The 26,437-nt window shown below is 39.1% G+C and overlaps 1 protein-coding gene across 2 annotated transcripts in view; it reads left to right on the plus strand.

The window, feature by feature from the left end:
• Positions 1-475: 475 nt before the first annotated feature.
• Positions 476-26,437, plus strand: part of GABRB1 (gamma-aminobutyric acid type A receptor subunit beta1) — a 393,971-nt gene continuing 368,009 nt past the window's right edge. Inside the window, exons 1-3 of one of the 2 annotated variants that reach the window (XM_032334222.1) lie at positions 476-1,120; positions 1,313-1,404; positions 1,834-1,901. In XM_032334222.1, coding sequence (XP_032190113.1) covers positions 1,041-1,120; positions 1,313-1,404; positions 1,834-1,901 — 240 coding nt within the window. In that variant the 5' untranslated portion in view covers positions 476-1,040. The remainder of the gene's footprint in view (positions 1,121-1,312; positions 1,405-1,833; positions 1,902-26,437) is intronic. The other variant, XM_032334220.1, reaches the window with a different exon arrangement.

The following is a 26,437-nucleotide window of genomic DNA, read 5'->3' on the forward strand; positions in this document are numbered from 1 at the left end:
ACCGTTAAACAAATGAACATATTCCTAGCCCAGGGCCTCCCGCCTGCCATGTGCTCAATGACATTTACTGAATTGTACTGACTAACTTTAATGTAATTCAAACACCTCTTGCATCCACGGAACCCCAGTCTATTTGCGAAAACAGAGATTAGACCCTCTGGGTGCTTCACGGTTGTGTTCGGGGCTGCTAGTGTCGGTTAACACACCGGCAATTTTAAGGAAAAGGTTTTCCTTACCAAAACCTAAAAAAAAGTGGGACTTGCTGCAGATGGCACTAGAAAAAGGGTTGCCTGCCCAGAGATGCTACCTCATCGCTTGTTTCCCTTAAATCTCGTGCCTGGAGAGACAAGAGAGGGGGAGGGAAGAAAAGTGGGGGAGAGAGTGATAAAAGTTGGCTCCTTTCTCCTCCTTCCCCTCCCACAGAGAAGGATTACACTAAGGCAGATGTCCTAGGATGCTTCCTAAGGGGACCTGATTCTTGGAGTCCTCAAATGCTTGCTGAGTTACCTCTGTCCCTCCCCTCTTCTCTGGCTCTCCTCCATTCACGCCCGCCACCCCCGCCGAGCTCCCATCAGGAATACAGGCACACCCCGGAGCTCGGAGAACCGCCCCGCCGCCACACTCTCAGTTCTAGGACCACCGTGGCTGCCAACGAAGGATGCCAATCACCGGCAGCCTTAGCCAGATCCCCAGGAGTTGAGTAAAAACATCTGGTTGAGGACAGAAAGGAAATGAACATAGCAACCTCTAAAGCTCGAAGAAATCCCAGTATGCAAATGAATACAGGATCCCGAGCAAGGAAAGAGCAGGATATCTCCAGCTACTCAGAGGACGTGGAACACCACAAACAGGAACTTTAAAGGGATTGAAATCTGTTGCCTGTTCCACTAGGAATATTGTTTGCAAGGCACAAGGTGTCTTTTGGTAGTGAGCACCCTCTGCGCATGCGCAGGTCCTTTCGGGAATTACTGCCCTGCCGCCGACTAAGTTGCATTCCTTGAATCTTCGCAGGAAAGACAATTCTTTAATCAGAGTTAGTAATGTGGACAGTACAAAATCGAGAGAGTTTGGGGCTTCTCTCTTTCCCTGTGATGATTGCCATGGTCTGTTGTGCACACAGGTGAGCTGCCGTTGTTGAACGTCTCTCTCTCTCTCTCTCTCTCTTTTTTTTCTTTTGATTTTTTTTTTTTTCTTTTTACATGCCTGCTGGATCATGTAGCTTGTTATTTGGGGGTAAGGTGTGCTTGTCTATATTTATGTCTGCTCGCAGTTTGTGTTCATTTTGAATTCGGTCCCTACTTCTTCCCTTCAGCGCCAATGAGCCCAGCAACATGTCATACGTGAAAGAGACAGTGGACAGATTGCTCAAAGGATATGACATTCGCTTGCGGCCGGACTTTGGAGGTAATGCTTCATCTTTTTTCAACCTGTAACCCATACATATCTAGTTCTCCTTTCCTGTCAAAGATAAATGTCAAAAAAAAAAAAAAAAAAAGCATGTCATTTCCGCAAGTGTGCGCTACGCCCTACGCCCTGGACACACACACACACACACACACACACACACACACACACACACACACACCCCGGACCGTCATCGCAGGTGGATGACACCCCAGGCAGAGCCGACCTTCCCCCCGCCCGACACACCCTCTGCATAGTCACTGCATCACGCGTGTGCCCACACCTGTTTTCCCAGGCTGTCCCCTGCAAGCGGGGTGGGGGATGGAGGAAGCCCATTCAAAATGTAGTAAGCGCAGGGAAGCCCCCTGGCTCTCCCCATCCTGGCCCCGCTCTAAGAATATGTCCATAATGTGTCCCACCTCCCCGCAGGGCCCCCTGTGGACGTAGGGATGCGGATCGATGTCGCCAGCATAGACATGGTCTCCGAAGTGAACATGGTGAGTGGCCTCCCGACGGGCCCGCGGCCGGGCTTACGCAGATGTGAAATGGACGGGTCCCCTCGCCCTCTGCGTTTCATTGGCGGTCACTTCGCCCCGGCCCGGGAGTCCCACTCCGCGTGCTCCCCACACTGACACACACCCTCTGTTCCCCCCGGTTTGTATTTTCAACACACACACACACACACACACACACACGCGCGCGCGCACTCACACACACGCTACTGCAGTGTTCCAGAGGAAACGTGCTCGGCACTGTTTGGGGAAGGACGGAGACAGTGGCGCGGGAGGATCGGGTGGGGCGGAGTCTGACGGTACTTGAGCCGGGTTCCCTCCGCTGTTCGGATGAGGAGGGCACCATCTGCCGGCGGCCGCGCGGCCTGCATCGGGGTCCCCGGACTGTGGTCCGTAGTCGCCTAACCCGAGTGGTCGCTGAACCCGAGACCCAGCACAGGTCCCGCCGCCAGGCGCCCAAGCACGCAGACACGTTTCAGAGTGCGCGCTCCTTCTCTCCGGGCTCGAACACGCCGTGTGGCCGGAGCAACAGGCTGAGACTACAGTCCATGCTGACTAATGCGAAAGGGTTCGAGTCAGCATCTGGGGAGGCTTGTACTGGTCCCGTGTGGGGGTTGAGGAATTTGTCTTCTAGCATCTTGCACATTTACGTTGAAATAGAATGGGTCGGAGTTATTGCTTTGCTTTACCCTAGAAACCTAAGCTTGCCAGAAAAGCCTGATGATTAAAGGGACGGCGGAGGGGGTAGGGTGCGGTAGTAACATAAAGCAGCCCCTTCTAAAGGTTAACATTATTCTATTTCCCTTTTTCCTTCTCCCTTTCTGAAGCGGTTGCACAGTAGATGGAAATCATAGCTATCATCTTCTCTGTTGGCTGTTTCCAACCACTGTGGGGTAGCAGTTTTCTAGTTGTTAGAGTTTCTAACTGTTGCTTCTTGTAAGGCAGGGGGAAAAGCCTGTTGCTTTTCTAGAACCAACCTCCCAGGCAACAGCTAGATCTACGGGAGCAAAATGCCATTTTTATTCCATTTGCGGAAAAAAAAAAAAATACTGTGGCAGCAGAGATTTAGACAGCCTGAATAATTTAAAAACTAAAACCCTCTGGGATTTTGTCACTCTATAGCTGTAAAGTCTACTGAATTGTCATTTCGTTTCATTACTAGTGTGCTGTTTTAACATGCTAAGGTTTAAGAATGCTTCCTTTTTTTAGGTTATGTCAAGGAAAAAATAAATATGTTTATAGTTTATTGAATACGATTAGAAGAAAAAATATATTAAATTTCTATATTTTATAGTTGTAACTTTCCCTGCTTTAATACCTTATTTAATTATTTAATTATTTAATGTCACTGATGGTTGTATTGGAAAAAGAAAAATAATTTTTTAAAATGAATGCACAGTGAATATTTTCTGACTCAAGAAAGATTTTTTAACAAACTGACTTATTTAAAGTATTCTGTTCATATATATCTCACTACTACAAAGCAACCCAAAACACACTGCTTACAAACACTGGAGAATGTAATAACATGTGCACATTTACAAATCATACCTACTCCATGCCATTGCAACTGGATAAATTAGATAATGAATTAAAAAATAGTCTGTATCATGTAGTTAAATGATGATAATATTTTCCTTTTCAGTCACTTATTTTGGCACCTTGTAAGTACCCACGTAGATAATTTATAAAATGGGAGAGGATTCAGACAGCTCAAAAGACAAGCAGTGCTTTTGCCAGTGGTTCATTTTCTATATAGGTTAGTATGCTTTTCAGAATTTTAAAAAATGTATAATTCTGTTGACTGCATTCACAGACAACTTTTGAGTTACAATGAGAAACTGAATTGAATAGGGAAGTTGCTATTAACCAAAATAACCACCACAGCAAAAAATCTCTGTATAACCTGTTGTTCAACTGAATTCATACACAGCCCAGACAAAAAGGATTGTATTTAATTTCAGTACCACTAGAAAGTGTTCCCAGTGATGGAATAATACAGACTATTTACGTAATTTACTGCACCATGCGTATATGTGCCTGATTTTTAAAAAATATTCCCCCAACAGATAAGCCTTTGAAAAATACATTGTACTGAAATACCAAATGCCTTTCCACAGTGGTATTAGAAACATTATGGGAAAATAGAAACCACTAAACAGTGGTTTAATAAATAATAATAAATAATAAACTTTGATTTACTTACTGTTCCTTGTTTTAATAAGAGTTACCAATAGGATCCAAGGTCTGTTTTATCTTTCTCATCTATGACAAAGCATTGAGATAAAGAGATTAGAAATAAATCCAAGAAAAATGGAAACAAAAAGGAATTTCAAGATCAGGGACTATCAACACAATCTCAATAGTTAGCCCTAGTTAAGAACATTACAAAATGTTTTGAATTTTAGATAATATTAGTAGGGCTGAAATATCAATGGGAAATAAGATTCATTTATTTTTATATTAAGCATGTTACAGTATCCTGATAGGCAGTAACTTTTGAGGTTATTTAAAAGGAAATTTTAAAGTTACTGATAGGCAGTAAATTTTGAGGTTATTTAAAAGGAAATTTTTACCAAAATTGACGAAAAGGAAGAATGGACAATGAATATAATAAAAACATAGTTCTAAAGAAAATCTTGACTAAAATCCACTACTAAAACACTGTTAATTTTTATATTTTCATTCATTACCATTATTATCCACCCATTCCATGGCTGGAAAAAATGACATGATAATTGTACATTACATTAATGGGTTTGAGAACTAGGCTCTGTTATTTTTTGTTCTTTTCTTATGCTACCCTAAGTGCAATATAATTCCACACTGGTTTATTGCATTATCTGTTTTAAAGACTAACCTAACATCGAGTATTTTCTGATTCATGTTCTTCAGAATATAGAATGTTTTTCCCAAACTAAGAAAATAAAAGAGAGCTTTTGTATTCAGGAACCTGTACAATCAGCAATTGTTGGTTCTGAGCAGTGAATTCTGAGTGGTATTCCTCTGATGAATAATTCTGATGGAGAAAAAAATTATACTTAAGAGCAAGACTTTTCTTTTCAAGAATTCATATTATTGATTAAATTAAGAAGGATTTCTTTCCTCTAACATTATAGGATATACTATGCAGGTGAGGGTGATTATATACTGTTATTTTTCTGAACAATTATCTTTAAAAAGCTACTATGATTTCCATTTATTGTTATATTAAACCCTTCAAACCTTCCCTTAGTTCCCGCCAAGCCATGTACCTACTGTCTCTCTCTCTCTCTATCTAGACTAAAGCTGAACAGAAGGCAGTTGGGGCAAAAAAAAGACAGTAGCCCCCATAAATTGCCTTAAAGTAACCACTAACATCTGTCATAGTAACATCTGTTACTATAAACCCAGTAAAACACAGGTATTACTAAGCAGGTCTTCTCTTTGAGCAGAAGATTAGAGAAGCATAGAATTAACTCCCTGCAAACAAGTGGTTGAATTCTTGCATTTCAGATGCCAATAACTAGCCGTGTCTTCTTATTTAGGAGGCGCCTTCTGATGATCAATTAAGGGTTCCGAGTATAAAACTCTCTGTCCCTGACCTAAAGACCAATGAATGGTCCAAGTGGTCACTCCCAGAAGACTTTGTATCTATTGAGTCCAAATCCAAGTAGCCACTCTCAGTAATGGATAACTACCATGCATTCATTGTTTCCTTTCTTCCTTCATGCATGGGTGGATGCAATAGTGAACAGTCTTCTATGCATTGCAATTAACAATGAAAAAAGTAAAAACAAAAACAAAACAACAACAACAAAAAAAACCCAGAAAAGCCTAAAATGAGCCAATTGTGTAAATCATACCTAAAAGAAAAACAAATATAATTTACCGAATATCCACTGTTGTTCGGTTGTTATTTTAATATTTGATTCCAGAGGATTCTGGTACGTACTATAGTTATGTCTAATTACTTGATCTTGGTGACACAAAACAGTAACCACTTTCAGAATCCACCCTACCCATTTCTTTAAGTCAGTGTTTCTCAGTCTGCTGTGTGTCCTTGAATCACTCTGAGATCTTCAAATGTCAAAATGCAAATTCTGAATCAGAGATCAGGATGGGGTTCACATTCTGCCTGTTGCTGATGGGTGGACGGCACTCTGAGCACCAAGGTTGTAATACATTATTCTAAGATCATGCTTTATTAAGAAATGAACTTGTTTCCTCTTGAATTTCTCTAAGAATGTTATTACTTCAAGGCTCCAAATTAAATTTGAAATTAATTTCTAGATAAACAGGTAGCTGTGTTCAAAGGAGCCATTGGTTTAGTAATTGATGATAAGCAACAGGACAAAGGCAAGAGGCAGGATGAGGAGGCTTGAGTTCACTAATCAGCAGTCCTCCTCACTGTGTCAATACTTATGAGTCAGCCAACCTGAAACGATGGCTATGAAAATATTTCCAGGCACAGTAATTCCGACAATACTATCCTGCTGCTTTACAGAACACCAATGACTTTTCTTCTTTAGAAAAGAGAACACTGCAAACCGTTTTTGTCCCCACTGAGGAGCTTGCAATAGCTTTGTAAAATAGTCTAAACATACTCTTGTTGATGTCAGGAAATTCTCTGAGGTTATGATAAAATTCCTTTGCAAACAGAGCAAATAGGTCAGTATCATTTAAAGGCAAGAGCGGACATCTGCAGTTAAAAAATGTATAAGTACATTTTTCCTTATGTGAGTAATCAACGAGGTCTCACTTTTAGGTGCTGGGTTACTATATTGTACTGTCTTGAGAAGCTGAGAGAGGAAAAATTTCCCTTTGCCATTCTGTTTGGAGATAGCAACAACAACAAAAAAATCTCTTTGTACCCTAAGCCACAACAAAGCAAGCCTATCCAGAGTTTTTCAAGTTTGAATTCACATTTGAAAGCCCGTGATCATGATATTACAAGGCCAGACTGGATATTGAAGTGTATAATACATTGAAAATAAATAGTAACATTTATTGAACAAATCCTATGTATGAGGTGTATTTATCAAGTCCTTTATATTACTAGCTCATTTAATCCTAGATTTAAGGAAACCAGATTATTATCCTGTATTATAGATGGAGAAATTTAGGTTTAGATTAAATGACATGCTCAGAAGTTACAGAGCTCATAAACGGCTCAGCCAGAATTTGAAGCCAGACAACCTGACTCAAGGGTCTGGATCCTATCTGCCAGGCAAGTGAAAACACATTCCCAGTATTTAGCGTTGGGACCTTGAGTGAGTCATTTGACTTCTGGGCCTCAAGTTTCTCCTCTGTAAAATGAGGGTAAAAGGCACTATTGGCTAAACCTCTTTTTAGTTCAAATATTCTACGACATGAACTCAGATCTTTAAAGATTTTGGACTCTGCCAAAATCAAGATTCTTCCACTCTATCTTACCCTCCTGCTGGTGTCCATCTTCATTCTGATTTAGTCCCCTGTTAGATATGTCAGTCAGCAAGCATTTGTTAAATTCCTACTGAGTGCAAACTATGGTGGTCTCCTGGGAACAATGCAGCAATGATTGTGTGTGATCCGAGCCTCTTGAATCACCATTTTAATGGGTCATGGTATCAACATCCATTTTTTAAAAACACATTCCCAAACAGCAATAAGATACGTTGGATCAACAGTTTTCAAAATGAGACTTGACTCATCCCTCATTTATATCGCACTGAACATTGGAACCAATATCGAACTGGAAATACTTCTATCTGATTCTGTCCACTGTATTCAAACTAGGAACATTTCTCTACAACTGTCAAATGAATAAATTTTTCAACATTTAATGTGAGACAGTAGAAAACCATTACTTTCCAGGATCTGGATATCCCAAAGGAATTTACCCAACCCATTTAAAATCTTTCCATCAGGTGGTATGGGAGAACCTTAAAGCTAAAGGGTTCATTTCAGCTGGACATTACTTGGTATCAAACTTGGTGTTTGGTGTTTTTGTTTTGGCAGACCCCTAAAGTCTTGACAGCACCCTAAAAACACACTTGAATGAAATCTTGTGATTATCAAGGAAGGTAAAACATTTCAAAAGAAAAACAATGGTAGTAAGTGTTTCCAGCTGACTTGAGTTTTAATAATGCCAATGACATTACCATACTTGAGGATACTTGAGGATAATAGGAAGATAAATGGATATATTTATAGTTGATTAAATGTTAGTGTGGAGTTTCTCCGTGAACTTTTCCAGAGTACTGAATTTTATGTTTTTAATAACACTAGGATCAGGTTTCTGCATTTTAGAATATTGTTTTCAGCAGATTGTACATTTCATGAAATCCCTTGACTATCCATTGAAGAAAGTTAATAGTCTGTGGCATATAACAACCTATTACCCAGCACTTAACAGAAACATTTGAGAAAGGGTTTATAATTAATTCCTGTCACTGGTTATAACTTAGAGAAAAGGTTGACCACAAGAATGAAAGATGTGTGGGTTTTCTTTTATGAGCCCAGTTACCCATTTTAGGATCTTTATTAGTGCTCATTGCTTTTCTGCTAACAGTTGTTCTTTCTGTTACCCTTCTATTAAGTACTTAACATATTCCCCCTCTTTCAATCCTAGGAAAACTTGTCATCATATTATATATTTAAGATCAAAAGGCATTTCTCAAGAACATTTATTCAATTATTCTGCTGGTCTCTGTCTTGTAGAGTTTACAGTCCTTAAAAAAAAAATACTTAAAATCTTAATTGCCCAAATGAAGATTTTTTCCCCTTTGGAAGATTTGGAAACATTTATATTTATCCTATTTTGGGGGTGTTTTGGTTCAACGCATACACACAGAAAAATTCTAATTTTTAATCATGTTTTGAAATGGGCACTAGGGAAGGAAATAGAAGTTATGCTACATACCTTCAGATATTTTATAGTATACAAGTATACTGCATACAAGACAATGTACATATATATGTATACAGTATACAAGACAATGTACATATAAATCTACTTTTATTTTTTATTTTTATTTTTTATATTTTTTTTAATTAAATCTACTTTTAAATGATGTGCTAGGTGCTATGACATGTATGTCCATGATTCTATGGGAACATGGAGGAGTGGTTCTAAGGCACGGTGAAGGGTTAATCCTTGAGATGAATCTTAAGGAGGAATAGTAGTAAGTACCATGTATAGGGTACAAATAAAAAGAAGATCCAAGCAAAAAGAAGGGAGTAAGCATTGGCAAGTGTGCCTGAAAAAGAGCGCAGAGTGTTCCAGGAACCACAGGTAATTCACTCTTGTGAAAACTTAAAGGACACGGGGCAGATTGTCAAGACATAAAGACAAAACTGAAAGCAAGGCATAGGGCAGTGTTATTGAATGTTTTCACTTGTATAAAAAGAAGACTGTCTATAAACACATATATGTATATATATATATTTGTATATGCACTGACCATTTCTGGAAGAATACAGGAGAAATGAATGGTTGTCTCTTGGAAGTGGAATTAGAACTAGGGGTATGACCGGAAGGGATACCTACTGTATTTCACATGTCCTTTTGAGTTGCTTGATTTATTAAAAATCTTATACATGTTTTATACTTTTGCTTTAAAAAGACACAGAGAGAGAGAGAGAAAGAGAGAGAGAGAGGGAAAAAATGATGCTGGAATATGTATGCTTAGGAAATGAATACTAATCTTGAAATACAGAAAACCTGCTAAAGGTTTTAACAAGTGCTATGTTTTGCATTTCAAATAGATCATTCTGGAAGTTATGGGAAAGATGAAGCAGAGAAGGCTGAAATTGGGGGCAGTATTCCTATTTAAGAAGCCAGGAAGGTGTTTCAAACTCCAGATGAGAGACAATAAACACCTAAAGTAGAAAAAGCATGGACTTAGGAGTGGAAAGTAAAAAAAGAAGAATAGATAATCAAACAGAGGCAAATCAGAGGGATTTTGTAACTGGTTAGATGATGGACGTTGGAGATTAAATGATCCTAGGATGCCCTACAGGACTGCATGTTGAGTGATAGCTTCATGTGACACCATCTGCCCAGGGTGGAACACAGGAAAAGAAGCCCCAACCATCTTGCTCATCACTGAAGTGGATATGTTTTCAGAATTAAAAAAATAAATGCCAAAGCATGATGTTATAATGTACTTATAGGGACATTGGAGGAGAATACTGGAGATTGGAACATCTTGAAAAAGACTAGTTTTTTGGTGAGTCTTCTAATTCTGTTCATATAGAAAGCAAGTTCTGTAGGGAGAAATCCTGGGACACATAAATGTGGTGGCTGAAATGAGCTGGGTAGAGATGCAGAGAAAGGGTGCCAGCCAAAGACAGAGTAGAGTGCAGTCAACTTTAATCTCTAGAAATATTGTTCTTTCTCTAGAAGAACCTGGACCCTGATAGGGTGTAGAACATACTTTTCAAATTTCCCCAGGGAAGCGATCTTTGTACTGTTTTCGTTGCCTTTATAAAACCAACTAGGTGGGGGAAAAAGATGTGTGGAGAGCTCACTTACACAGCATCTGCTCTCTCTCTACCACGTCCCTAAAATGATTCAGAGTCCTTCTGGAACACTGTGTTTTCATGTGAAGTCATGTGAAAGCACTGTGAGTTCTTGCAAAAAGTGTATTTGGTGATGACATGAGACTCGGTATAACAGAGCACAAGCGAGGCCAACAGCATGCCCTGAGAAATGAAGCTTAGCTGCCAGGAAATTAAAAAGTGACTCCCAGGAGCTTTGCTGAAGAACTGAAACATTTGAATGGCTCGGTGGGGATGATTTTAAAAAAGAACTCAACAGAGCTCTGTCCCTCGCAAATGTTCTCTCGGAAAGAGGATAACTATTTAAGCAAAATTATATTCATAGATCGGATTATTTAGTGTAGAGAAAGAAAGCAGAGACACAGCTAGAGGAATAGACTCAAATAAAAGAAGGTTCTTAGGTAGCTAACAGCGATCCGCTATTCCATCCCTCCCTCTACTGAAAAAGATTATGGGCGAAGGTGCTTCGGATAGAACAGGAAAGTTAGAGGCTAGATGCCTTGCTCTTGCTGCTGAATGGATTAATCAGGGAAGTTGCTGGAAATGAATCCTGCTTGAATGAGAGAGTTATTTGGGATCCTTCCTGAAAGCGGGGGAATAGATTTGTTGAAAGCTCAGGTTCCCTGCCTACTCTAACCCTCTGTGACTCATGGGAAGATTTTTTTTCTTTTTCTTTTCTTCTGATCTATTATTTTCAAGGGAAGATATACAATTCTCTAGTCAAGAGGAACAGCTTTGTAGTTTCCATAGAGACATTGCAATGACATTTAGTTGAAATCCTACCTGTGCCTAGAATATTTCTCATGTCCAAGGCCACCATTTCTCCCTCCCACCACTTGCAATCCCTTTCCTACCCAAATGCATATAGATCCCCTTTAAAACCCACAGGAAGTCATCTTTCTCCTATAGAGCCTTTTCTGTAGCCACAATAGAGAAAATTATGCTGGAGAAAGAGTATATAGGGCATGTAAACAAATCAAGGCTCCAAAAAGTCAAAAGACCTACTATAACAAAATGATCATCTTTTAGTCCATATAAGGTTTTTATTGACCTTGTCTTTTCTGCCTGTACTATGTAACCTCCAGGAGGATTATATTCTTTATGACAAATATGAGCTCCTAGTATCTTATAGGAACTTAATAACATTATTAGGATAATAAAATAATTTTTATGGTCATAAAGAAGTGTTAGTAATAATGGTATTTAAATTTATTAATTCAGAAATGAATAGTTTCTCTGTCAGTTCTACCTTATGCCTTCAACCGTAATTTTCTTTTATGTTGATCATGAATCAGGAGCCGTTTCTATAGAAACAAGTTTATCGCATGGCACAGCCAGTTTCATGGACACAAAATTACTTTATGACAAATATAAATGCATAAACATGTATGCACCCCCATAACTTTTCACTGGCTTTTAAAAAAATAATAACTGATTTTCATTTTTCAAAATGTCATTTCCATACTGGCACCTGGACTATCAATATTTCTGGAAACACTTAAGAAATTGTTAAAGAACAACATGATTGATGACTATAAAGGAAATGGCATTTAAAAAGAAGGAAAAGGGTTTCCTCAACCAATGTGGTGAGATCTTGAATGAGATAAATTAAGTTTCAAAAGATAACCAAAGAACTTTATTAGATTTGAAAATATAGTGTCTAATCCAAGAAATATATACATGCATATATATATGTGTTTAATATATGTGTTTCTAATCTACCCAGCTACCTATCCAGTTGTTATTGCTATAATTGTGTCCTTGCTACTACATAAATGTCAAATTTTGTCTGAAACTTCTAGATCCACATGGTAATCTGTCATAACCAGTAAATGTGTTAAATCAACTACCATATTAAATCGTGGTAAAAGATTCTTTCCAATGACATCACCACCTCTCTGCCCACCCCTCAAACACACACACACACACACACACACACACATTTCTGCACATCCCAAAGAAACACTGAGAGAACACAGTCCCATTTCAAACTGACTGCTGAGCTGAGACAGAGATTGACTAGAAAGCTTAACTGAAACATAATTGAATATATTCAATTTGTAAATTCAGTATAATTGAAAACTTTTGGCTTAATGTGATGAGGACTGATTTTTAGAAGTTTTGAAGTTAGACATTGGAGGAGGAAGACAGGTTGAAAGATTTGGAGAGTAGAAAGTACTGACAAAACTGAAAACTCATATTCAGTCCTTGGTGGGTTATCAGTGCATCTCTCCTACACCTATGCTAACATTAGCTTGGGAGATGCCCCTATGAACTGTGTTGTCAACAAATTAGAAGGGGAATCCATAACCAGGGTCTCTGCAATTGTGGAAGGATAGACATCACAGATGACACTTGCCCTACTGTGTTCAAAATCACTGTCATAAAACATAGGTATCTTGATGAACAGCTTTTCCACATTTATTAAAGATTTTTATCTATTTATTTGACAGACAGAGAGAGATCACAAGTAGGCAGGCAGCAAGAGAGGGGGAAGCAGGCTCCCCGCTGAGCAGAGAGCCCAATGTGGGGCTCGATCCCAAGACCCTGAGATCATGACCCGAGCCGAAGGCAGAGACCTAAACCACTGAGCCACCCAGGCGCCCCGCTTTTCCACATTCTAAAGGATTCACACTTTTGGTTCTGCAAAATAGACAGAGATAGCTGAACCTAAACTCAGACAAAGCAACTGCTATTATTCTTTTCCAATAGTGCTCGATCTCACTAAGCAGAGGTTTGTTTTTGAGTCAAAATATGGGATTCTGTTGGTATGTCAGTAGGGAGCACCAGCTTAAAATGCTCTCATTAGATCCAGATACCCTCAGTTTTAATTCTGCTGAATTGCAAATAACCCCGAGAGAAGCAACAATAATACTAGTTTTTACTTCCTGTACATACACCAGAGTGTGAAAGAATGGTTGAGTGAGAAATCAAGTTTGCTTAAGAGACAAAGATTAGAAAAGGATACAAAGAGAGAGGAAACATACTTTTCTCCAGAATCAGCAGTTTCCTGACTTAGGGAGCCAATATGAAACAGCTAGACTGAGATATGCTGAGACAGCACTTGTGTTGTCCACACTGATCCTCTGCGCTCAGAATGCATGTTGCGTGATCTGGCAGCAATGCTCAATATTTTGTAGTCCGAGATAGAAAATCAACAAACGCTCCTCCATTCTCTGGGGGTGTATCATCCACACTGGTGGGCAAAGTGATGATAACATCTTACGATTTTCATTACAAGAGAATATCTTGTAGTTTTAATAACTTTGTAGACAATGAATCTTATAGTTAAAATCAGTGCCTAGTGGGCAGCATACTGGCAACTTTTTAAGTCCAGACACTCCCCATCTGGTGTATATAATTTTGGTTTTTCTCCTGAAGTACATTCTCCTTGAATGTGCTTCTGTCAAGTTATATTTGAATAATTTTAAATCACTTTAAAATGTCAGGATGATGTTGTATCCTAATTTATACTCTCAAGCATAAATCTTATGACTTAAGCCCTTTGATGCTCAGTTCCATGTAAAATGGAAATAATAATTTCTGCTGTACCTATTTCAGAGAGCTGTGAGAATCAAGAGATAAATCATATACAAATGCATGCTGTGTGTATGTGATGTATAAATTGTAAATTACTATATAAACATTAAGTGCTGGTATTTTTATTATTTTACCATTATCTCAAAAGCTTGTCATGAATTTCTCCCTCTTTAATGCCAGCACATCAGGAGTAACATGAATTCACATCATGCATAATCAAATGTAATAATATTTTTGTTTAATATTGGGATTTTCTTTATGCAGTTGAAATGTATAGTATTTCTGATTGTGAAACTCTTCTGTGAGATCTGGAAGAAAGAAATGGAAAAAAAATTTTTCAGTTTCTCTTTGCTCTCTCTTAAGACTTCTCAAACTTAAAGTTTCAATCTGTGTATGGTCTTCCCATCCCTCTCTAAATTTCATATTTTATGTTACTCTCTGGTATCTGTAAGAAATAGACGCAAGGCTTTCCATGGGTTTAGCCTAGGGATTAGAGTTCTGGAGTTGACTTCTTTAAATATAGTCCCTCCACCTATCGAATCTGTTACCTTGGCATTATCTCTACAGTAATCATATAGTTTATTGTCTAAACATGCACTTTTGAGAATAAAAGGGAATGCTATCACTATTACTTCGGACAGGAAGTGTAAACCAACATTCTCCTGGAAAAGCCAAGATTTCTGATCATTCCATGATACTCAAAGCCTGAATTTTTTCATCCTTAAAATGGGGATAAATGATATCTTCCTCTTAGGTCATTAGAGGCAAACTGAGATAATGTGTTACTTGGCCTGGGGAAAATATTGGTTATTTTTAAACTGATGCTTTTTCTTTATTGGGCACTTAATATGTACCTCGTGCTTTATGTATCAACACCAACAATAGAATTAGGTAGAATGGATGAGATAACCTAATAAGAGTTTTACACTAACGTTTGAGATAATCAAATAAAAACATCATAGATCAGCTCACTTTTGCTTACCAAGAGCTTCTTAAGAATTGTCAAAGGTTATTAAAAATTGTAGGATTTATTCAATTCCTTTAAGAAACAGCCAAGAATCTCACTGAAAAGATAAGTTGAGAAATGGTAACGGTCTTCATGAGGTCATAAATGATCACAAGTAGCACTGAAAAAAAGGGTCTTGAAGATGAGATCATTCAGGACATCACAGAGAAGATGCAACCATGCTGAGAGGTTCAAGATGAGATAATCTAGGTAGGAAGGTCATGAATATTCTAGGCAGGGAAAATAGAACGAAGAAGATGTAGAAATAAGATTACCAAGAGTGCTCAGAAGAGAGAAATTCATTAATATCATTTAAATTTTAAGACTTGGAAAATCATTCTTGCATCTTAATAATGAAAATTAATACATATTGAACATATCTACAAAAGAGTTACCATTCTAAATACTTTGCAATTATTAACCCACTAAATACATAATGCAGCCATATGAGACATTTATCATTATTATTCTATCTTATGGGTAAGGAAACTGAGACATAGAAAAACTAAGTAACTTGCCCAAGGTTATACAACTAGTAAGCAGTACAGCTGTGATTTGTACCCAGGTCTGTGATTTGCATGGCAGATCTAAAGATTTGCCTTCAGGGTAGTTAGGTCATTAATCAGCTAAATCATAAAGCATCATTATTTCTAATAGCATTTAAACATAGGTTTCAAAGTTAGAAAACATGATTAATAGTTAGCAAAATGTGTCCTACAATGAAATGCATTAGCAATTGCCATTACTTAGCTCAGAGTTACATCATGTAAAGATTAAGGAGTAGCTTGATTAACATCTTTAAGTTATGAAAATGTTTAATCCATTCACTGATTTAAATCACATTGGACTGTTTCATGCAAGGTGTCACTTAAAGTGCTGTGTAAGGTACTTACTGGAAATAGAAAGAGAAAATGGATTTGACACTGCCTCTGAAAGAACTCAACTTGAAAAAAGAAGCAAAGTTTAGATTGGACATAAGGAAGAACATCTTGACTGTAATGAGTGAGAAGATGTTGGAAGGAGTTATGAAGAGTATCTGGGAAGTGTCCATCCTTAGAAAGCCTCAGAACAAGAAAAGATAATTATATCTGTCCCAGTTGGCGTATATGGCTTTTCTGTCTAAAGGCAAGAGGGTGACACAAGACAGAGCATTTCTCTAAGACCCTTTCTGTTTGAGAAATTTGAGCTTTTGAGATTTTTACTTGATACCTAAGTATAATATGTTGTGAGATCTTCAAATATCCCCACATTTTGATTATCATTAGAGTATATATAGTTAAGAGGATTACAACCACACACTCAGAGGCAGTGACCAGGGCACTTGGCTTGAATGGCATTAATTTGGTGGCTCTTTCTGGAACAAGTAACTTATTGACCTTAGTGCAAACTACTCAGACTTATATCTGAGAAGTTGCCATGTCACTAACCTTCAAGATAGTTAATGAAGAAGACATGCAGGAGATACTAAATCCTCAAATGCCAAGGGTTTCTTGAATGAGAACTTCTTAAAGATAGTGCCTAATAAGTGCCTTCTGCACAGGGCAGGGTGAATAAAATTATGTTGAATTAAATTGAAATATAATACATTCAATTCAAATCTGTGTATATATTACATCAGTATTTAGCCCAGGAAAAAAAGGGCAACCCTTAATGTTAAGAATACAAAGTTACTAAAATATAATGAATACATACCATGTATTGGGTATCAGAATAAGTGTTTGAAATCAGTTTTTACAAGAGCCATCTGAGATGGGAATATTTAATAACCCTCTTTCACAGATAAAGAACTGGGAATAGGAAGGCTCGCAGACATTTGCGATGGAGTTGTGTTTAAAGCTTATGCCTGTTTGACTTCTCAGCCATACCTCTAACCCCCTCTTTTGGGTTCTGGAACCCAAATCCAGAACCCAAAAGAGGGCTATATTGGAGCAGGGGGTAGTCCCCCCACACACACACACATACACAACAAACAATTTTTTAGGAACTAGCTGGATGTTCTACAGTTTGACTCTATCCCAATACTATGTACCCAGAAATATCAGGTTAAGAATCCAATCCTACAAGACTGTCCCTGACACCACGTCAGATTGCTGGCACAAACCCAGGTAATTCTCTCTACTTCTGACTGACTTGCGTTAAATCAAAAGTTCCCATGACCTTCTTGGGTTTGATTATTTTTTGCTGGGAGAACGCAGAGAAATATTTTCCTTGGTAGATGACCAGTTTATTGTAAAAGGATATAACTCAGGAACAACCAGATGAAAGACATACGTAAGACAAGGTATGAGGAAAAGGTGCCAGGTTTCCCTGTCCGCTCCCGGAATGCCTTTGCCTCAGGCCCTCCAACGTGTTCATCAGCCCGGAAGCTCTCCAGACTCCATCCAAGGAGCTCTGCGGCAGAAAGTAGGGTAGGGCTGGGGAAAAGACCAAATACGCATTTCTTATTCTAAATCACAATATCACATGCTCCCCTTCTCATTTTATCCAACCATCAATTCTTTTCAGTTTAGAGTTTAGTCTGAATTGTGTTACTAAAGGCAGAACTGTACTTCTCTACATCAAGAGTCAGGCAGAATCCCACTCAAAAGGATCAAGTCTTCGATTTCGGGGAGGAACTGGTATCCCTGCTCCAGTTCTATGGGGTTACAGATCTTTCCCGACTTAACGATGGAGGTACATCCGGATAGACCCATTTTAAGCTGAAAACATCTTTAGTTGAAAATGTATGTAATCTCCCTAACCCGCTGGACATCGTAGCTTAGGGTAGTGTACCCTACGCGACTCCCATCGCTCACATGAGCCTACGGTTGAGCAAAATCATCTAACGCAAAGCCTATTTTATAAGACAGGGTTGAGTATCTCACGTAACTTATTGAATATAGTCCTGACAGGGAGAAACAGAACGGCTGTCTGCCTACAGGGTGGTACTCAGCGAAGGAGTTGTTCGCTTTTGCTCCTCAGGTGGCTGACTAGGAGTCAGGGCCGCGCCGGCGGAGCATCGCGAGAGCAGCCTCCTGAGGGTAGCCTCGCGAGAGTAGCCTCCAGAGAGTAGCCTCGCGAGAGTATCCAGAGCCCCTCACTAGCCCACGAAAGCATCCACCTTCGAGATTCCAAGTGTAGTTCCCACTGGAGTGCCTGTGGCGTTTGCTCCTTCCTAAAGTCAAAAAGCATTAAGTAGAACCATCATACGTAGGAAAATGTCTGTATTTTCTTGGACAGAGCCTTATCTCTTCATCTTCTGGTGCTGGAGACTTAAAAAAATGACTCTCACCAGAGGAGAGCGTTGTTTGGTGGGAGCCCAGGCTCTTGTTTCTCCCTCCCTGGACGTGCTTGCCATGGTCCATAAAACAGGCAACACAGCGTTTTTCCTGTCAGGTTTGCTTACAAGGGTGATTTCTTTGTTTGAGTCCAAGATGAAGACCCAGAAAATCTAAAATCTGTTGTTTTTCAATTCACAAGATTTCCTGCCAGTGGAAAGAAAGAATTGCTCTCCACTCCAGGATTCTCTAATGGGGGCAGGCGTCAACAGCAGAAGGGGGGAAGCGTGCCAACGGTTTCTTGGTGGGGAGAGTAGGGAAGCTAATTAGACGACCCATTTCTGGGTAGAGAAGACAGAAAAGGCTCAGGTATATTTAGCTCTTCGTAGTTTTCCCACTGACACTGAGAGAGATCAAACAGGAATATGTAAAGGTCAGATCATTTCATCACTGTCCTTTCAGAAATGGGAAATTACATTATGAAATGCAGATGGCATCTTGAGGTTAAAATAGCGAGTTATTATTACCACACAGCTTACAGGGGATATTTTTCATTTTTCCGCCTCATGGAGGAATATACATTCAAAATACATTTATTTTAAAAATCAAATACATCTATTAAAAAATGTGAAAACCTCTGTTTCTTTCGGCTTACTCCAAATGATGGTAATGGAAATATAACAATCACTTAGCTCGCTCTACAGAAATAAAAATCAAAAGGATTTACTGCAGAACAGTGTATTTATAAAGTAGAAGACAGTCATGGAACACAGTTTAGGGGAAAACAACTTGCTTGAAATAAACTGTTGTTTCTGTATTTCAAAAATGCAGAGTTAGGCTATTCAAGAGACCACTAAATTCTGCTGAAGCCATTACAGGCTTTCATGTTTACTGTTTTTTGGTACTAAATAAGGCATAGTACTGCTACTCACGAACATAGATCTTGCTGTATTTGTTCATTCCTCACAGCTGAAGAATAATATGTGCTCTTATGTCTCGGTGGGGAATTTAGCAAGGACATGCTTAACTAGGCATGTGTTTTCACTGCAGACTGCAGTGTTCCACCCCACCTAGGTTCAGGCACACACAGATCAGGTCAAGTCAGAAATCTCATCACCTTTGCTTGAAGGATATCGCTCCGTTCCTCAGGTCCGAGAGTGGGTGCAACACAAAGTAGGTTTTGAAAAACGTTCTAATTTTAAGCATAATGCATGGGGGGTGTTATTGAAGTATGAAAATATGTAACTTCAGAATAACTTTCATAATTGACCTCATCAGACCAGTATGTTATTTTATATTTTTAAAATTCCTTTAACTTGTGATTTTATTGGAGAGTTACTAGGAAAGAAACACCCATGTATGAGTGTATGTGTGTATGTGTGTGTGTGTGTGTGTGTGTGTGTGTGTGTGTATTTAAAAGATGGCAGATGGGGCGCCTGGGTGGCTCAGTGGGTTAAGCCTCTGCCTTCAGCTCAGGTCATGATCTCAGGGTCCTGGGATCGAGCCCCGCATCGGGCTTCCTGCTCAGTGGGGAGCCTGCTCTCCCCTCCACCCACCGCCTGCCTCTCTGCCTACTTGTGATCTCTGTCTGTGTCAAATAAATAAATAAAATCTTTAAAAAAAAAAAAAAAGATGGCAGCTAGAAGTTCTAAGGAAAGCTTTTATTTTTGGTATTTTGGGGAAATTTCAGATACAAAGGCAAAGTAAAAGCCAGGGCAAAAGGTTTGGGGAAGCAAAGAATTATTTCAGTAGAGTTTATAGATACCTGCCTGTCATTTTTGTTGAACTGCTGCTTTGCAAATGGCTTGCTATAAGCAGACATTCAGCACTGGGAGAAGGACTGCTTTCCCTCTACTTGCCTCCTTTGCCTTGAGAAGCAAATTAACAACAAATGTTCAGTTTCATCTCCTGACTCCTCACATTTTCCCCTCCTTACTCTACGTGAATGGCAAGAAAAACTTCAATCATAAACTCAATTCCAGTATCATTGATCATTCCTCTCTTTTCTTCCATCTTTCCTTCCCTTCCCTGATCTTTTCCCCTGTGTTTCCTTAATTTAGTAATTAATGGAGACTCATCTGACCACCATCTGTTCTGGAAAAGCAGCATGGTGAAAAACGTATGGGTTGTTATTAGGCCCACCCTGGGTTCTGGCTCTGTCTCTGTGAGTGCTCCGTTAATTTCCTTGTTCTGTGTGTTGGGGCAAAGAAAAAAATGCCATTCAGACTCACTGAGTCTGCGTCTCCTTTCCCAGGCAGGAAGGCACAGTAGGAAGATGCATCTTTAGGTCGCTCCTTCTGCTTGTCGAGAAAAGCAGGAAGACAGGAAGAGAATACTAGGATTTCAAAAGCTCTGCCAGTTATTCTGTGGTGTTAAAGGGCAAGCCCCAGAATAACTGGCCCTTTGTATTAGGGAGATGTTAGTGAGCTTTGGGGAAGACAAAATATGTCTAGAGGTAGGAGGGGGAAGAGAGCCAAAATTCTCTGAGTTATAATACAAGAGGAATTGAGGGCAGAGTAGGAAATGGAGGACCGGGATGAAAAGGAAGACTGGAGACAAAACGAGCTGCAAAACTAGACAAGATGTTAAAATTCTCAACAAATAATTCCCAGTGCCAGAGTGGCTAAAGGACTTTAAAACAAGGATTTTGTTATTTGATGTTATGTTATTTTTCATTGCTGTGATATAAACTACCATTGCTTCTCTAGCTTTTTTTTTTTTTTTTTTTTTTTTTTAAGTCTGTGATTTTACAAATGCTTTGTTGGCATGGTTTTGAGGAGCTGAGTTCCATTATGTGGGTCAGCTTGGAATACAGGGAACAGAACAGCTGTGTACTTAAGAGCAGAATGATAATAAGAATTCAGAAGAAACAGGAAATCAGAGTCAGAGAGGTGACTGTGACGTGTCTGAACATGCACAAAATCCCAGGGAAAACATGAGAGTTTTAATAGTACATGATGAAGGGCTGGAGTTAATTGATTTCATTCCCAGAAGATGCTGGCTGACATCTGGTTATCTATAAAATGTTACTAAAGCCACCATATAGGAAGCACAAAACCTGGTGCCTAGTAGGTGCTGACTTGGTCTTGGGTCTCCCTCTTTTCACAAAAATAAAAATGGAGGCCACGGTGCCACTATATGAAGGGTTATGGGAGGACTTGAATTGAGTACACAGAAAGACAACAGCATGGTAATAAGTCATGATCATTGTTTTCTACCCTGGTGTCCTACCAGACCTCCCGTGGAGGCTGCAGACTCATGGGTGCATACTGATGTGCATTTTCAGACATGGGCCCAAGGTATGGGGACGGGATTTTCTTTAGTTCCCTGTAACACACGCACAATTACTTAAAAGCACATGGACCAAGAGTTTAAAGGTGTTTTGCACACAGACTCAGAAGCATGAAGCTACCATAAGCCCAGTCTGCTTTAAGACTCACAGTTGATGCTGTAGCCTTTTAAGTAACCAGAGGCGGTGAAACCCAGGAATTCTGAACCAGCACTTTAAACCCACCAGAGCTGCGTGCCGTATTCCTAGCCTCTTGTTGGCTCTGCTGATCTTTCTGTTTATACCCCGTGCTTTCTAACTTCCTGTTCATTTCTCCCATTTTTCTCCCTGACTTTACCTTAATTATGATTCTTCCTGTCAAGGTATCTATTCCTTTGTTGATTAGCTTCCAAAGCATTCAGTGGACTTAAATACCAGGTGATTTAAACCATCTAACACAGCAGCTGCCCTGTGCCATCTTTGTTCCTGAGTGTTGAAGCCCCTAGCCGGTCATACTCTATTTGGCAAGCTTGAGGTTAAAACAACTGTGTAGTCCATAAGAGGATAGGCATGTTGACAGGAAGATTCATAATGTGTTAAGGTAGATGCAAGGAGGTAAATGAGAGAACCAGACAGAACACTTCCATATGTGAACTGAACTGAGATGCCAAGAGAAGAGAGAGAGAGGGCATGCTGGCTGAGGCCATGGTGACCTTAGTGAGTATAGTTAATTAGTGGAAATCGGAGAAGAATCAAGATGGAGTTGCTACAAATTCTCACTAACACCGATGGGGAATCTGGCAGTAGAATGACATTTCAGAATCATCTGAAATTGAGGCATGTGGCCTGGGTCTTTACACTCCCAACTGACATCACCAGCTATATGACATGCACCGTCCCTGGAAAGGAGATGTGAGTGACTGTGATGGAACCATTCTCCATCCCTGGAGACAGACTCAGCTGAGAGACATCAGCCATCACTCCAGCTGGAGGAATGAGTGTTTCAATCCTGAAAGTGCTGTGAGATATGGGCTGGCCAGCACAGGACCTCCCTCACACCAGTAGAGTCAGAACATAGCTAAAAATGCTGACTTGCTTATGGAGCATAAGGAATAACACAGGACATTGGGAGATGGAGAGGAGAAGGGAGCTGGGAGAAACTGGAGGGGGAGACAAACCACGAGAGACTGTGGACTTTGAGAAACAAACTGAGGGTTTTGGAGGGGCAGGGGGTGGAAGGTTGGGTCAGCCTGATGGTAGGTATTAAGGAGGGCACGTATTACATGAAGCACTGGGTGTGGTACATAACAATGAATGCCGAAATACTGAAAAGAAATAAAATAAAATAAAATGGAAAAAAATGCTGACTTAGAGTGAATTTCCCTGAGAAGCTCTATTGAATTTAGTCTTGCAGTATCCACATTAATTGTTTATGTGCCTCGGGCTTGCCTCTTACTAAACTCTAAACTCATTGAGTACCAGTATCTCAACGTCATATATTTTACTATCTTGATAATTCCTTTAACAGATTAATTGGCCAAATCCAAAAATGAACAGAAAAACCAGCCCATTGCCTGTGATACCAACATAATAAAAACTCTTTTCTCCATATTTTGAGAAGATATAAGTGATCTCTCATTCACCATTCAAGTTTTTTCACCGTTACCGTTTCACCATTACCATTTCACAATGGGTTTCACCATTACCAAGTTTTTTCTTTCCTCTAATGCATGCATATAAATGGCTCCTGACTAAACAGGTTACAATGCTCTGTAGTAGTTACTGGCAGCTCTGGGTCTGGAAAACTCATAACAAAAGGGAAGGGAACCAGGAGAATGTGAAAGTGAGGTGTGAAAGTGAGAATCTATGTACTTGAGTGGAAAGAACACTTGGCCAGGATCTGAAGACCAGCTTCTGTTTCTTGCTGACCTGTTACTTGTCACATGATCTAGAGAGAATCAACTCTACTCTCTGAGACTCTCTTCTTTTCTCCTGTAGTGATTAGGCACCGTGTTGTCTGCTTTACCTTGAGTACCAGTGGATGTTGGGCTGAAGGACTGTGATGGATAAACAGATAATGATTGCCTAATATGTTTGAAGTCTAAAAAGCACTTCAAGAATAGTTTTATTATTTTTTTACTAGTTTATGGATGGGGTTTCTAAAATTTTTAATTTCGCAGGTTATACTACATATAGTAATAAAAAGGTAATTTGGACTTTTTCTTTAAATCAGTAAACATAATAGAAGAAATTAATTTCATTCATAATGGTAGGACCTGAATTGTATCATTAGCTTCTACGGTCCTTGTTTTTGAAGTGAGCAGTGAGGTAAGTAAGATGATTTCTTGTGTCTGTGTGTGTGTGTGTGTGTGTGTGTGTGTGTATTCTAAACTTCATAAACATGCATATTCCACCCCAACATTCCCATCCACGAGGGGAAATGAGACATTGGTACTTCTTGTGTGTGTTTAACAAAGTTATTTGTTTGAGGGAAGAAAGGTACTATAGATGCATATGTAGCATAGAATCTGGAAGAGACATGGTTTGGAAGAATTTCAAAATACTCAGGGAGGAATGGTTAACCTCAAATAATTTTAGACTGCCAAACTTAATTATGGGTTGGAATTAAATGTTCTCCATTAATGCAGTTATCCATTGAGTTGAGATTGAAGGAGCTCAGTAGTGGGCTTTTTAATTACCTGTTTTGGGGTAGAAGGCACTCAAGTGGTAACTAAACAGGGACCATTTACATGGGCAAGCACTTTGTCTAAATATTGTTCAGAATGCTAATTACATTCCAAATGGAATGACTTATTTTTTTTGCTGATCTTATGTTAAACAGCTGCCCCTATAGCCAAGGCAGAGATCCTGGGTGGAAGGTAAGATGGTGACAGAGCAGAGCATTATTGTTAATACCCAAATAGACACTGTTTGCCAAGGGTTAGGAGAGTTACTGCCATAGATCAAGGGGCCCTTGAGCAAAATTCTTTTCTCACTCGTACTTTGTCTTATCTAAGCTTGGCCTTTCCCATCCTTCTGAAAGCACCTGTTGCTTTCAGATTTTTTTATACCTAGTCCTCTATTGAAGAAAAAATACCTATCTTCAAGATTGGGTATGACACTTATTTATGATCACATTCAATCCTTTGAAAAGGCTTATTCTATAAGCATTCTGGGAGCATTTGGCCCTTCTAAAATACAAAGGGTTATGTTCATGAAGTGGTTTTTTTAGTGAAATTTCTAGCTTTGGTGAGCCCTAGGCTAAGATATTCAAATCGTCAATGAACACACATTATAGTATCTTCCATGGGATGGCTCCAATCATATTCTATGGTTACATGTGGATTCCAACTCTCTGTATGACCCAGCCTGGGGAAAAATGATGGCATCCTTTCTATTCCACTTAATTCCTACCCTTATTTTAAAACGCAGCTTAAATTAATTAAGAACAAAGCCATGGAAGCATAGGAAGAACCATACTCTCAGAGGTCTTTAAATCTCTTTCCTTTTTCTTTAGCGAAGAAAATTTAAGATCAGTTATTTTCATTATGTTTTCTTGAGAAGGCATTTCTTAGCTTGTCAGAGATGGGTGAGGTAGGATGGGGAGTCTAGTCACGTATAAAGTAGACGTGCTTGGCAATCATTTTCTCTTCAGTTTTACCATCTAGTCCAACATGATCGAGGAGAAAAACCAGAACACATGTAAAAATGGACAAATTAGTTTTGATCATTGTCCTAGAAGACATAAGCCTGGGTATAAATTAATAGGAAGGAAGGTTGGTGTTCAATTAACTCGTAGAAGGATTGAAAAGAAAGAAAAGGTTTGAACTGACATTCTGATGCAGTCTTTGCTACCTCTACAATGATGGAAAGGAAGTGGGGGAAAGGAGAAAGAGAGAGAGGGAAAGAGACTGAGAAATGATTTATAAGACCATAAAGCATAGTCCAACATACAGTTTGTTGTCCTACTTTTACACCACTGATAACTATAAGGAAGAGAAAAGTGAGCTAAGGAACCTAGGTCTCTATCATTTTTTTCTTTGATTGAGCTTTCAATCTGGTAAGAAAAAACATGATTCCCTTAATGATTCTGGCACCCCAAATTTTTCCTTAAATAGCAGTCATTTGTGAGGACTTTTTTAAATATCATGTGATCCATTGAATTATTAAGATGATGATTATTATTTAAAAATAATTTGTCCAGAGTGTTGAGGTTAGATGCAAAATAAAAGATTATATATGAAAATCTTATACGAATTAGAAACCACCAGAAGAAAACATGGATACGACAATTCTAAGTACATTTAATGTTTAGAATAAAGATGAGTCACTTTACATGGTAACACAATTGGAATTGTCTTCTGAGAAAGTAGCTTATACAGTGCACATCTAGTACAATTGATATTCCATGAACAATAAGCTCAGTTCTGTAAAATGTCACCATCTCGCACATCCACCCTGGTTAACTACATCATAATAAGCTTTCCAGAACTGAATCACATTTTCTCCTAATCTCTTAAGATAAGATGTGAGTCTGAAACCACTCCTATGAGGAGTGTGTATACTTGGTGCAACTAGAGAGAACAGTTGTCCATTGGTCTGTCCCAGTAGCATATAATCACCGACATGGAATAGTCGCTCATGTTGAAGCTGCACAAGGCTTTTTACCCCAGTATGCCACCTAAAGGAGATCCTACACAAAATATCCACAGACGTGAGATTAAGTAGGTTCCTAATACGGACTGACTTTAGTTATGGTAAAGCAGAAAACCCTGAGCAAGAGATGGAGCCCGGAGAGCACACAGTGCATCGTGCAGATGTTCCATGAAAATATGCAATAGTAAAAACTACTGCCTGCAAAAGATGCATAGAGCTGTAGTTGTAACAGACAAATGATTCATTTGGAACATAGTTTTATATAGCCTGT

Source organism: Mustela erminea, chromosome 2 (assembly GCF_009829155.1).
Source record: "Mustela erminea isolate mMusErm1 chromosome 2, mMusErm1.Pri, whole genome shotgun sequence".
NCBI lineage: Eukaryota > Metazoa > Chordata > Mammalia > Carnivora > Mustelidae > Mustela > Mustela erminea.